At 39.0% G+C, this 15,099-nt stretch overlaps 1 protein-coding gene across 4 annotated transcripts in view; it reads left to right on the forward strand.

Moving 5' to 3' along the window:
• Positions 1-15,099, forward strand: part of RCAN2 (regulator of calcineurin 2) — a 355,633-nt gene that overhangs the window by 319,904 nt on the left and 20,630 nt on the right. For 2 of the 4 annotated variants that reach the window (XM_020993898.2, XM_020993900.2), the window contains 2 exons: positions 3,414-3,587; positions 5,368-5,539. In XM_020993898.2, coding sequence (XP_020849557.1) covers positions 3,414-3,587; positions 5,368-5,539 — 346 coding nt within the window. The remainder of the gene's footprint in view (positions 1-3,413; positions 3,588-5,367; positions 5,540-15,099) is intronic. The other 2 variants (XM_020993899.2, XM_020993901.2) reach the window with 1 other exon arrangement.

Below are 15,099 nucleotides of genomic sequence, written 5' to 3' on the forward strand. Positions count from 1 at the left end.
ATCTTGCAGTGTCCTGTAAATAAAAACTTAATTCCACACTTTGTCTTACCTCAGCCTGCCTAATTTATCACATTTTGAATGGGTGCTACCTTTTAGTCCAAGAAAAGTGGGAGATTCTATTCCAAGTGGTGATTCTAGCCCAAAGATCTGTGAATTTTATGTGGTTATCTCCTTCATAAATGAAGCTTGTAACCTGAAGAATGTATTTTTTAAAGAATTGATTTAGCTGAAAATCCACGACTTTGTGGCTGGCCTACTCTAGACTTTTCTAAAACTAGGCTGCTATTCTTGTGACGACTAGTTATCACTAGGCCACGTGGATTACCCTAACCCAACCTAATGTAGAATATAGCAGAGCCTGCATTTTATTCCTAACAGCCTTTGTCAACTCAGCATGATGACAGATTAAAACTTCAGTGGAAGAGATGTTTGTGTTTCTATTCTGATTATTATACCTTAGTAAATAAACAATTTCCAATGTAAGAAATTTAAAGGGGAAAAAAAAGAGTAAACAGATGGTTTGATATTTCACCCTTGAAACAATAGAGGAGGCATATAAGAGAGATATAGTTGTTGTTTTTGAGTCAATTAGACATGTCCAACACTTTGTGACACCATTTGGATTTTTTTTTAAATTCTGTCATTATTTTTAATGGATTTTGTTCTGTAATTTTAACCTAGTTTTGTTAGTGCCATATAGAAATGCCAATGATTTTTGCAGATTTTGTCTACGCTAGTTTTGCCCCAAGGCCAAGGCAGACCTAGCTAATACTTGGAAAAATATGTTTTGGGGGCAGTTTGCTTGGGGTCACTGTGACAAGAGGTAGGCAGTTACTGAATCAGAACCATGAGATAAAATCAGAGGAGCTAGACATGCTGGTTTTTTCTCTCTATTTCTCATGGAATCGTAGTGTCTGGTAGAACCTCAGATCACTTAGTCCAACCTTCTCCTCCCCCTTGATATCTGTGACAGATGGTGATATAGCCTCTCCTTGAAGACTTCCAGACTCCAAGAATGGAACGTAGTCTTTTAGAAGGCAGCCATTTAATTACTGGACAGCATTGGTTAGGAAGGCTTTTCTTATATTGAGCCAGAATTTGCCTCTTCATAACTTCTCTTTATTCACCCTAATTCTAGGCACAAGAGCAGCACATAATAACAGACCTACTCCTTTTCTCTTTAAGTCCTTCAGATATTGGAATATGCATCTCATGTCTTTCCTTCACTTTCTCTTTTCCAGTTTTCAGTTCTTTATATCCAGTAGTTTCCTTACTGCCAGCCATACTGGTTTAGTTTTTTGGTGGGTAATGATGAGATTAAGGGCAGGTAGGTGGCGCCATAGTGCATAGAGCACTGGGCTTGGAATCAGGAAGACTCATCTTCCTGAGTTCAAATCTGGCCTCAGACATTTATTAGCAGTGGGTCCCTGGGCAAATCACTTAACCTACAGTTTCCTCATCTGTAAAATGAGCTGGAGAAGGAAATAGCACACCACTCCAGTATTTTTGCCAAAAAACAAACAAACAAATGGGTTAAGAAAAGCCAGATACAACTGAATAACAACAAAACCATATGGTTGGGGATAGCCTTTTTCCATTTATTTTAGGGCAGTTAGGTGTCACAGTGTGTAAAGCACTGGGGAGGAGTTAGGAGAACCTGAGCTCAGACACTTACTAGCAGTGGGTCCCTGGGCAAGTCACTTAACCCTTTTTGCCTCAGTTTCTGTACCTGTAAAATGATCTGGAGAAGGAAATGGCAAAATCACTCCAGTATCTTTGTCAAGATAACCCCAAATGGGGTCACAAAAAATAAAACATGACTGAAACAACTGAACAGCAATAAATGATGAGATTAAATCTAATCATTAAAACTTGATTCCCAAAGTTGAACAAAATATTCCAGAGGGGACATAAGCAGCAAAGACCCCAGTAGAACTTATTACTTATGGTAAACCAGGCATTTTATTTCTATTAATGTAGCCCAAGGTGGCATTAATTATTTTAAGAGGCATAATGATCTCATAGCTCATATTGTGATTATTTAAAAAAATAAGTTGAATTGATCCCTCTCATTTGTACATCTCAATGTTTTCTAGATTTCTTACCCCCCAAACTGAAGCTTCCTTTGTGACAAAGAAAAATAGTTAAGCAAAAATAATCAATCCAGTAATTGTGTCTGACAATGTATGCAACATTGGGCTCCCATGCTCCCCCAACTCAGTGACTAGAGGTTGGCAATACATTACATTATCTGTTTTCTGAGTTTTTCAATTCCCAAAGTTCAACTTCGTTTCAGTGATCTTTTACGTTATTATAATCTTACTTGTTTTTCTGACTCATATAAATCTTACCACATTTCTCTGAATTCCTCATTTTTGTTATTTCTTACTAAATAACAATATTCCATTTCATTCACATGTGGCAGCAATAAATTATACTTCTGTTCACCTAGAATTTCCAGGTTGTTTTTTTTTTCTCAGAATTTAGGCTTCATTAGCATACCTCTATTCATTTCTTCCTTTTTGTGGAAGAATTTTTTCTTTTTCTCCCTCCTTTGATAGGTAATTTTTTGGTGTGGTAGAAAGAACCCTAAACTGAGAATCAGGAGAGTTGGGTTCTAGTCCCAATATATGCCACTAACTAGCTGTGTGATGTTGGGTCCGTCAGTTCAGCTCTTTGGCCCTTTGTAAAATGAGAGGTAGGCAAACTGTGGTTTACATTACATAAAAAAAATTCTTAGCTCACTGTTCTGGGAAAACAGATGTCAGGCAAGGTTTGGCCCACCACCTGTATAGTTTGTCAACCTCTGCACTAGATGATCAAATCACTACACATTCCTTAGTTTCCTCATCTGTAAAATCAGAGGACTACATGACCTTTCAGGTTCCTTCTAGCTATAAATCTAGGTTAGGCTCTGTTCTGGCTATGATATTCTAGGGATCTTTTTCTCATAACCCCCATATTCCTCTATCTCTGCCTGCACTAACTTATCTGAAGACAAAAATGCCTTTCTTTAGAAAAACAAGAGTCCGAATCATTTTACACAGCCATTTGCTTACTTAATAGCCATCTCTCTGGTAAGAACATATAGCATATTAATACATGCTGGTTTTGTTACTTGCAATAAAGATAAATAGAATAAAGGTGACACAGGAAAAAAACATTCAGAATATTGTCAGCATTTCATTAGCCTGAATTCTCGTGATTTGGGTGTGATTTTTTTAAAATGATAAGTCTCTAGGCAGCATTCACAACTAATAATCATCAAAAATGATTCATTAAATAATATTCTCTTTTTTTTGCTTTGAGGATTTAATTATTTGTGTCATTAATGACACCATGCACATTTTATGACCGATGGATTTTCTTATATGTTTGCATATGTGTGTGTTTTCTTTTGGTTTTTTGTCAAGGAGAAATTCGAGGGACTGTTCCGCACTTATGATGACTGTGTGACGTTTCAGCTGTTCAAGAGTTTCAGACGTGTGCGAATAAACTTTAGCAATCCCAAATCTGCAGCTCGGGCCAGGATAGAGCTCCATGAAACACAATTCAGAGGGAAGAAGTTAAAACTTTACTTTGCACAGGTAAGAATTTAATTTTTCATGTACTTTATCCACTTTTCCCCTAAGTGAATTACCATTTAGTTCATAATATATAAGGGTAGGTAGGTGGTGCAGTAGGTAGAATGTTGGCCCTAGAATCAGAAAGACCTGAGTTCAAATCCAGCCTCAGACACTTACTAGCTGTGTGACCCTGGGCAACTCACTTAACCCTGTTTGCCTCAGTTTCCTCATATGTAAAATTAGATGAAGAAGGAAATGGCCAAACATGCCAGTGTCCTTGCCAAGAAAACCACAAAGGGGGTCACAAAGAGTTGGACATGAATGAAAAAAAAAGACTGAAAAATTCAAAGGAAACCAATGATATTGAAATGTAGTTGTTAGAATACTTGAAAAGGCAAGTTCTGTGATGGGATTCCAGGTTAGGAAGCTCAGACCAAGGAGATCAGAAAAGATTCTAGAGGGAAAGGAGACAGTTTTCAATCTGTAATTAGTTCACTGAGAAATAGTCAGACTTATCTGTCCCTCCCTCATCTTCCCCAGTTAATGTGTTTGAACTACTGCTACTAACTAGGTCTAGGGAAGGGCTAGAATTAAAAATATCTGCCCATGTTTTATGAAAGTCACAGGATCATAGACTTAAATTAGACCCTCAGAAGTCACCCAATCATCCCCCCTACTTTATTTTACAGAAGAAGAAACTGAGGCTAAGAGGTAAAGTGACTTGTTCATTGGTCCCACAGCCTAGTGTCAAAAGTGGTTACAGGTTAGGAACACACATGTCCTTCAATCTATGATTCTTTGTGTCTCCTAATGAGAAATTTTGACTCTTGGTGGAAGGTACAAGTTAAGCTAATTCAATTCAGCAAGCATTTATTAGGCACCAAATATATGCAAAGTGCATGCTAGGCACTGAGAATACAAGTACCAAAATGAAAATAGTATTACCCTCAAGGAGTTTATATTCTTATAGGAGGCAGAAAAAAAAATTGAACAGGTAAATGAATAACATTATTCCCAAAATATATGTATCCCCTAGAGCAGGATTGTGTGATGACCCATGAATTATAGTAAAGGACAGGGCCCAGGGTTGTGTGATACCCCATGAATAATAACGATAGCAATAATAGTAAAAGTTGTTATTTAACACTTTAAAGTTTGTAAGTACTTTACATATGTTATTTTATCTTCATAACAACACTGGGAGGTAAGTGCTATTTGTTATCCTCATTTTACAGTTGGGGAAAACTGAGGCAAGGAGAGGTTAAGTGACTTGCCTAGGGTCACACAACTAATAAAGGTCTGAGGATGGATTTGAATTCAAGTGTCCCAGGAAGCTAGATGGGTCAGTGGATAGAGTGCTGGGCCTAGAGGCAGGAAGACCCGAATTTAAATTTATTAGCTGTGTGACCCTGGATAAGCCATTTAACCTCTGTTTACCTTATTCCCCTGGAAAAGGAAATGGCAAACCACTCCAGTTTTTCTGCCACGAAAACCCCATGGACAGTACTTACATGCAATGGTTACGAAAAGTTGGACATGACGGAATGTCCAACAGCAATTTCCTTACTCCAGGTCCCGCACTCTATGCATTTCGCCATCTAGCTGTCTACCAATGTCGTTCAGTTCTGACTTGGAGGGAATTTTAGTCATTCATGAAGTTACACATTTGGTATCTTGGCCAAAATTAGTATTAGCCTTCAATCACTGACTAAGAGAGTATGAGACCATGTTTTCATCCTAGTTTATGGAGCACGTCTACCTAATATGAATGCTAAGTCTTCGTCCCTGGTCTGTTTGAAAGGTTCAGACCCCTGAGACAGATGGAGACAAGCTTCACTTGGCACCCCCTCAGCCAGCAAAACAGTTTCTCATCTCACCTCCTGCATCACCTCCTGTGGACTGGCAGCCTATCAGCGATGCCACACCAGTCATCAACTATGACCTTCTGTATGCTGTTGCAAAGCTTGGACCAGGTAAAGCTCTGAGGCTGCCTTTGAAATCTCTCTATGTCTCTATCTGTTGCTGTCTGTCTGTCTGTCTGTCTCTCTCTCACAGACATACACACATATACACTGTCTCTGTCTCTATCTCTGTCTGTCTCTGTCTGTCTCTCTCTCACAGACACACACATACACTGTCTCTGTCTCTATCTCTGTCTGTCTCTGTCTCTCTCTCTCTCTCTCTCTCTCACAGACATATACACATACACACTTTGTCTCTGTCTCTATCTCTGTCTGTCTGCTGTTACCTGGAAAGTTAACCAAGGTGAACAACCTTGAAAACCCAGGTTTCACAATCCCACCTACATTTCTAATAGATGTAATTGAGCAGAGTGAAAGAGGAGAAGGGGGTGATACATTGCTGAAACTGCTGAGTCAGAATTAAGGCATTGGAGCCACTTAGGACATGTATCTCATGAAAGAGCAATTCAGGACACTCTGCCCTAGATTTATTGCAATTCCTGCAGATTGCAGATTCCATGCAGGTTTCCAAAGACCTGAGAGAGCTGTCTCTTTTTTATGGGATTTCGATTTGGACCTGAAGGAAGCTGTTTCTTAGCAGATGAATTAAAAATAGCATCAAGGGCTCCCAGTAGCTATAATAAAACTAAATCCTTGTGGCTGTAAAGGAAGCTTGGCTGGGGGAGTGGGCTTTAGCCTGCTGGAAAGCTGTTGGGAAGAATGCTTGATTTGGAATCAGGGTCTGGGTTCAAATGCCACTGTCCTACTTCGTACCTATGAAACCTTGAGCAGATCATTCATTCTCTCTGGGCCTAGATTCCTCATCTGTAAAATAGAGAGGTCAGACTAAATAACCTCTCTGGTCCCTTCCAGCTTTAATATAACCATGCTAGGCGTAGGTGGGCACAGAGTATGGACCCCAGAGAAGAAAAGGCAGACCTGTAGAAATGCTTTCCCAGCATAGGTTATCCTATATAACCCACAGTCTGTTCATGCCTGTGGCTAATAAGGGAAACACTGGAAGTGAGTAGGAGGTGGAGGTAACTCACAAGACTCCTAATTTTGAATTGGCTTCTGATTCATTTTGTGACCTTGAGAAAAGGTGGTGCTGTAGGTAGACCACCAGGCCTAAAGTCAGGGAGACCAAAGTTGAAATCCCACTGCAGACATTTTCTAGCTATGTGATATTGGACAAGTCACTTAACCTCTGTTTGCCTCAGTTTCCTCAAATGTAAAAGGGGGATAATGAAATACCTACCTCTCAAGGTTGATGTGAGAATAAAATGAAATATCTGTAAAGCGCTTAGCACAACTTGGCATATGGTAGGCACTATATAAATGCTGGCTATTATTATTAAATCATTTTGGGTCCACCTAAGCCTTGGAAATGAAACTTATCACAGAACCATAGATCTAGGGCTTGAATGGGCTTTGCAGTCATCTAGTCCAAGCCTGTTTATCTTACAGACGAGAAAACTGAGGCCCAGGAAGGTTAAGTGAGCCCCAAGGTCATACCGGCAGTAACCAAAGGTGAGATTCTAACCATATCCTCTGATTCCAAAGCTAAGGCACCACACCATAAAGAGCCACTGAGAGGAATGTTCAGTGTCTGAAATGCTGAGCTGAAAGATGGAGCGTGATTGTGAGTGCAGTATTTCTGTAAGCATTTCTGTTCTGACAGCTTGTGCTACAAGGTAGCTGAATATACAGAAATCTTTGAGTTACGCAATAGCCATTCAAAGAGTCACACCATACTTTTTTTTTTTAAAAAAGAGGGAAGTCTATATTTGAAGGGCTCTGTATCATAGAAAATGAGTGGAGCATGGATAATTTAATGCCAGTGGAAGTGATTTTCTCATGGTTATTATTCAGTCATTGTGCAAGCAAGCAAGTGTGGCACTGCCCACATTAATCAGTCTGAGCTGTGGGTCCCGCTTATTTCTACCAGTGTCACTCCTAAATAGAAAGAAGTTAGAACCAACACTTTGCGAAGTTGCTGCTAACATGTGGATAAAGGAAATCAATCTGTGCCACAGAAAGATGTTAATTCATATGATCATATACTCTAAGCTAGAAAAAAAACGTAGAGGACATCTTCTTCAGCCACCTTAATTTACTGAAAAGGAAACACGAACCCACAGAGGTAGAGTGACTTGGCCAGCGTCACACAGGTAGAGTCAGGGGATGAACCCAGATCTCCTCACTACAAATTCATTGTTCTTTTTTCTTGCACCGCAGAATTCAGAGATCATCTCATCTAGCTTCCCCATTTTGCAGATGAGAAAACTGAGGCCCAGAGAGAGGTAACTAGTCCAAGGTCATATACAGAGAATCCTTGACCTGGATGTAGGTTTCCTGACTTTCAGTCAAAAGCTCTTTCCAATGGAGTGTGAATGCACATCGAAGCATAGTATTTGCACTTTTGTTTTGTCTTCTGTTTTGTTTTGTTTCTTCTTTCTTGTGGCTCCTCTTATGGATTCTAATTCTTCTTTACAGCATGACTAATGTGAAAATATGTTTAACAGGATGTACATGTAGAGCTTATATCAGATTTCACGCCATTGTGAGGAGAGAGGGAGGGAGGGGGAGAAAATTTAAAACTCAAAAGCTTTTGGAAGTGATTGTTGAAAACTAAAAATAAATAAATTAATTCTTTAAAAAAGCTCTTTCCAATGCAGAAGTCCATTTCAGAGAATCATAGAGTTTGGGAGCTGGAACAGTCAGCCAACAAGGATTTGGAAGGGACCCAAGCAGAACTGGAATAAATCAAGTTTTTTTCACAGAATCAACTCAGCTTGCCTCCAGTCTGTTATATTTAGGGCCAAGGATCTGGTACATTCAATGCATTTTATAAACCAAAAAAGTGAAAAAAAACCTCATTTTAGGAAAAATGGATTCATGAAAAGCTAGTGATAAGAGAAGTAATGAAAGTTGTAGACAAGGACTTCCCTAAAAGGGACCCTTGGAGTGAGCTAAGAGGTATAATGGATAAATTGCTGGACTCAGTGTCAGGAAGACCTGAGTTTGAATCCTGCATCACATATAAGCTGTGAGATCCCAAACAAGTCACTTGCCTTTATAAGCCTCTAGTTTTCTTAGCTGTAAAATGAAGGAATGAGACTTGATGGCCTCTAAGTTTCCTTTCAGCTCTAAGTCGTAATAATATTAATTATTAAGATTAAATTAATAATATTAAGAAAATTCATCCATACAATAACACATTTCAATGAAGCTTAAAGCCATACAAAATACTTTCTTCAAGATAGGCCCTATGAGCTATAAAATATGAGTATTATGATTTCCATTTCATAAATGGGGAACTAATCCTTCAAGAAGCTGTGATTCCCACAGTCCCACAGCTAGTGAATGTTGGAATATTGGACTTTCAATTCAAACCCAGTTCCCCTGACTTTCTAAGTCCAGTGTTAATTCTACTATATCATGTTGTCTTTACTGATCTCTAAGACAGTGGTTTCCAAAGTGGGGGCATGACCCTAAGGGAGGTGTGATCACCCAGTTAGAGGATGGGAAGATGAGTTGCATTCTACCATCCCTGCAGTGGCCAGTCATGGGGCATAGCTTCAATATAACCACACTAACTTTTTATCCAATAGTCTCACCCTCTACTCTTGCCCCAGAGAAACTCAGACTCTGAACCTTTCCCCCTGGTGAGCTAGTTATCAGACTCTCATGACAGTTATAACCTTAGTGGCTTAGTGGCAGTTGTACAGGTGCTATTGAGACAATTACCTACCACACCCAAACACCTCTCTGCCAGCATATTCACCTAGAAAAAGAAATACCTGTAAGAGAGCCCAGTCAAAACTGTTTAGAGGTCACTGCTCTGGTAACCTCTCTGGTTTGGGGAGGGGAATCTTCTATTTTCAGGTCTAGAAGATGGTACCAGTTAGTAATAGGGCACAGGTCTAGAAGATGGTACCAGTTAGTGATAGGGCACAAGGTCTGAGAATGAGAGGTATGGATGCATGGAAGAGGACCTAAGGACCATAAGTGATATTTGAGATATGAAGAGCAAAGACTGGTGAGTTTAGACCAAGAGCTAAAAAAAGCATAAAGACCTGGAATTATTCTTAAAATTAATGAATCAACCTATTATTGGGCTAAAAAAACAAACATCCTGCTGTATTTTACCTTAACTTTGTTCTTGATGGCTTAGCTAAGGGTTGACTTCATCCATACCCCTTCACTTTCCATTCACGTTTCCATAGGTATCATGATTACTAGCCTTAGACAGATAATAACAATAATCATCATCATCATTGCCAGAATTTATCTAGCACTTTAAAGTTTGCAAAGCACTCTACAAATATCATTTCATTTGATCCTTGCAATAACCCTGCAAGGTAGTTGCTATTATTACCCCCATTTTATAGATGAGCAAACTCTAACAGAGGTTAAGTGACTTCTCTAGGGTCACACAGCTACAGTCTAAGGCTGACTTTGACATTAGATTTGAATTTAGGTCTTTTTGACTGCAGGTCCAATACTCTACCCTCTGTACCCTGGTGCTTCCTCACACGACTGTTTTCTAGCAGTAAATGCAAGATTTTCCTCCAACACTTAGTTGCTATGAGTGGCATCGAGCAAGTCACTTAACCTTTTTATCAGCCTCAGTTTTCTTACCTGTAAAATGGGGATACTAATACCTGCTGTACCTAGCTGACAGGGCTATTATGAGAATTAAATAAAATAATGTAGATTAAACACTTGGTGTTCCTAACACCACAAAAATGCCCAATGTTTTGTTTTGCTTTGTTTGAATTAGAAGACCTGCCTTTGAATCTCTGTCACTAACTGGCTGTGTGACTCTAGGCAAGTCACTTTATCTATCTGAGCCTCAGTTTCCTTAGCTAAAAAAATTGGAAGAATAATGCTTGTCATGAGAAAACATCCTAGAAACATTAAAGCCCTACCTACATGTGAATCATTAAGTCATTTTTGCATTCAGCTCCAATGTCAAGCCTTGGCTCATTTCAGCTGCATTGTTCCAGCCCCTGAGCAAACCTCACCCATTTAAAAACATCTCAGGGACCTAGATTGGAATTTGCCTCTAACCTACCTGAGCTAGATCCATTGTATTGTAAAGTCAGAGCTATGCAAGTATTTTTGTGACAATTTCAGCAGAGAGGAAAAAGGGGCAACTTGATTCAGTGGATGAAGTCCTAGACTTGTCAGAAAGATCTAGGCTCAAATTCTGTTTGTGACATTAGCTGTGTGACCATGGGCAAATCACTTACCCTCCCTGATCTTTTAATACTTATCCATCCCATCATCTGTCCTTTTATCTAAGTGACATTCAGATTCTGAACTGCCTAGGGGGAGGGAGTTCTCACACCAACAAAATCACAGATCCAGATGTATTAACATTCAGCAGAGAGAATTGTTATTCTATAATGGAAAGTGCAATAAATTTGGATCAAAGAACGTGGGTTCAAATGCTGGATTCGCTACTTTACTTCCTATGTGAGCTGGGGCAAATCACTGAAGTGCTGGCCCAGAGTTAAGAAGACCTACATTTAAATCTAGCCTCAGAAATTATGTGACTCTGGACAAGTCACTTAACCTAGGCCTCAGTTTCATATCTGTAGCACCTACCTCCCAGGGTTGTTGTAAGGATCAAAGGACTCAATATTTATAAAGTGTTTTGTAAAATTTAAAGCACTATATCAAGGGTCACTATCGTTATTATCATCACTATTATAATTATTATTATATTATCATTACTATTATAATTCTCTAGGTCTCAGTTGTCTTATCTATAAAATGAGAGGATCAAACGTTGTTATTTAAGGTTACTTCCAGCTCTAAATCTAAAATCTTATAAATAATAAATGAGCAAAATGCAGAGTCTGAAGCCATCCTGTTGCCTAGGGATGGAGTGTTTGTTTTCCTTTATTTTGTTTTGTTTTGGTGGCAGGAGTTTGACTTTCTGCTACTTTAATAAAATTTGTTCCCTTATAACTTTAATTTCACGAGCAATGAATTAATTATTTTTAAGAGATCATTTTATTAAAAAAAACTCTTAGCCTTTCAATTTTGAAGAGGGAGAAAGAACTGGTAAGAGGCTTCTTTTTTTTTTTTTAGTTGGAACAGTCTATTTCCTTAATGGAATTGAAATCAAAGGACCCTGGGTTTGAAATCTTAGCTTGATTGCTTCACTAAATGACTTAAGATCATTCCCCCTCTCTGGGCCTCAGTTTTCTTGTCTGTAAAATGAGGGCAATTGGACTTGATGACCTCTGAAGTCAAATGTAAAAGTACACCAGTCCCCCAGCACCAGAAATAAAGAAACAAATGAGAAGGGTAGAGAAGAACAATGCAAATGGTGAAGGAAAGGGAATCCGGGCAAAGGAGGGTTGATTCATAGTACTGAATTGGTAGAACTGAGCTTTGTTGGTGACAAAGAACAGATTTTAAAAGACACAAATGCCTTAAAAAGCCACAAGTTGAAAAATAATATGGTGATGTCCAAACTGATTGTTGAACTGAAGAGTTTCATGGAAGTTCCATGGAAACTTTGGAATTCTGGGAGTAGGTCATTTAAAAGAGGAGCTGGGCCTAGAATTGAAAGAACGAGATGAGAATAGCTTACATTTGGGAATCTGTGCTGCATTTTCATTGATCCCAAATTGTCCCCTTGCTCTGGCATTTACTAGCCTTGTAGCTTTAGGCTCAAGAGCTAGGAGGAATCTCAGAGGACAACTAATTCAATTACTTAATCACCCTGAGTCTCAAGGTTTTTTATCATTCCTTTTTTTTTTAACCAAACCTGTGATTTTGTCAGTATAGGGAGTTACCTATGAGGAAATTCTCAACCAGTGTAGTCCATCACCTGCTCTGAAACTTTAAGTTTTAGAGATATGGATAGGGCACTGAAAAATCAATTGACTTATTCAGTGTTACATAGTCAGTTTATGTCAGAAGCAGGACTGGAACCTAGTTCTTCCTGACACTGAGGCCAGCTCTCTATTCTTGATGCCACGATGACTCTTCAACTTCAGTTTTGTCATCCATAAAATGGGACATCACCTTGCCAGGGCTGTTATGAAATGAACGCTTCATAAACAAAGTCATCCTCTAAAAAGGAGCTTTCCAAAGGGAGGCTTAGAAGCCCATAAATACCTTTGAGGGCAAAACTAGGAGAAACAAGGAATGAAGCTACCATAGACCTTTCCAGTATGGCAAAGGCTTCCTCCAAGGTGTTTCTCATAGGCATGTTAAGATCATATAAGATTTAAGAGCTGTGACTTTGTCCAACAGTCATATTCATATCAGCTGAAAAATAAAACAGGGAGAAGAGCCACACCTGTCAAAGGAATTTGCCACTTGCTTGGAGAATGTTCTGTACGGTCCAAATGGAGGAGGCATTCCCTAGAGATAGTCCAAGTCCTCCTGCTTTCTGATAGCATTGTGCTGATTGTACTGAGCCCTGAAATACCTCAAAGAGAACAGTCACTCAGCTTAGCAGTACACATGGAAAATAAAAAGGGAGGGTGGTGTGGGGAATTGAAGCAATTAAATGAGAAGCCAATTAAATTAAAATCATAGGATCATAGACTCAGAGTTGGAAGAGACATGAAAGGTCATCTAGACCAATAGTTTCCAAATAAAAACTTGTAAATAGAATTTTTTAAGCTATTTGAAAATTTTCCAAATTAAGATTTTAAGTGTGTTTTGAACCTATTTGTTAAAAAAAAAACCAGAAATGCAGTAATCTTTGATTGTTTTGCAAGAATAATTGATTGACATCAAGGAAAATGTGGAATGATATCTGTCTTCAAGTATTTAAAGGACTTTGAGGAGAAGGATTAAATTTGTTCCACTTGGTCCCAAAGGGCAGAACCTGAAGCAGAGGCAGATTTAGGCTTTGGAAAAAAACATGCTAACAATTGGAGCTATCTCAAAGTGGGATAGATTGCCTGGGGTGGTCCTAGCTCCCCTCACATTGGAGATTTTAAAGCAAAGTCTAGATGACCCTTTGTTGGGAATGTTCTATGGTGGGATTTTTTTAGGTCTAGGTTGAGGCCAAATCACTTTTATGTTTCCTTTTTTTTTTATGACTGAATTCCTACGATTCTGAAATCTACATAGGAGTCCTCACTCCACCACTAGTCAGGTGTGCAACCCCGGACAAATCAATTAACCCCTCAACCTCAGTTTTCTCATTCATAAACAGAAGAGTCAAACTAGATTGTAGGATCAGCGATTTCGAGTTTTAAGGACATCAGAGTTCATCGGATCTAGTCCTTTGATTTTACACAGGACATAACTGAGAGAGGGGTTAGATGATTTGTAGAGAGAGCGCAGAAAGATTACATGGGTAAGTGGGAAACCAAGATGCAAACCTAGGTTCTCCATTGCTCTTTCCAATGTACCACACTGCCCCTGATAGCTCTAGAAGTCCAGAATCAATAAATCTATACCGCTCAATATCCTTGAAAACATCTTTTTTTTTCACATGCATACATCTTCTCCTTTTTGCTGTTCTGTTCCTTTGGCATTGCCAGATAAAGACCCATGATGCCTCACTTCCCATCACCTTCATCAGCCATTTGATAATTCTCGCCAGAGTATGAACACAAGAAGGGAACAGCATGGACCAAGTCAGCATTTCTTTCCACTGTGACCTGTTTTAAGTGATCACAGTCATCCCCTTAAAGACACCATCTTTAGGAATAGAACAAGTCTAAAAGTGGCTTCAGCTTCTATTGCCAGAGTCCCATTTGGGGAATTTATTGAAATCCTGTCATTCTCAGGAACTGAATACAATATGAAAAGAGAGTGACCTGCCTTGCTGGGGAAATGAAATGGATGTTTAATTCAGTTTTGCCCTTTGGAAAAAAAAAATAATTGTGATTGTCGGACCCCAGAAACAAGAATTGTATATCTTTTTGGGTAGAAAATAAAATAGAAAAAGGATGGGAGTGGGGGAGGGTAGGGATGATAAGCCCATCCATACCTTTCTGGAACAATAAAAATGGCCACCTTTAGGCACAGCCTCTCCCTAGTTAGGGAATAAATCAATTCCCCCGTACGAAAGCAGCAGAATGTGGAATATCAGTCATTGTTGCATGCTCTGGGATAGCTCTGCTCGAAGGTCAGGTTCACTGTCATTTAAAGAGCCCACAGGGAGCGATATGTAAAGTCATTGTCTGTTCTCTCTTGCCTCTTGCTATTTTTAGCCCTTGTTAGAGAGATCAATTTTAGTTAACTGCAGAGGCGGTTTTAAAGTGGTACTACTGTTCCGAGCTGTGTGTGCCTACTCTATTGGTGTTTCCCCATCAAATCAGGCTCTAGGTAAGGTAATTTTGATCTTATTTGTTGCTTGCTATAGGTTCAACTTTCTCCAAAAGGAAATCTGTTGATTTTACATACGTAGGGATAAAAATTTACATTCTAAACATCAGCTAAATATGAAATATAGGCCCATATTTGCACTAGAATATGTGAGCTGAATATTAACTACAGGGGAGCCAATTCTTGGTTACTGCAATTGCTGTGTTCTAATTGCAGATTTGAAATCTGAGTAAAATAGTCAGCGTTATGCTGTC

The sequence above is a fragment of the Phascolarctos cinereus genome, unplaced genomic scaffold (genome assembly GCF_003287225.1).
Source record: "Phascolarctos cinereus isolate Bilbo 61053 unplaced genomic scaffold, phaCin_HiC Scaffold_5;HRSCAF=322, whole genome shotgun sequence".
NCBI lineage: Eukaryota > Metazoa > Chordata > Mammalia > Diprotodontia > Phascolarctidae > Phascolarctos > Phascolarctos cinereus.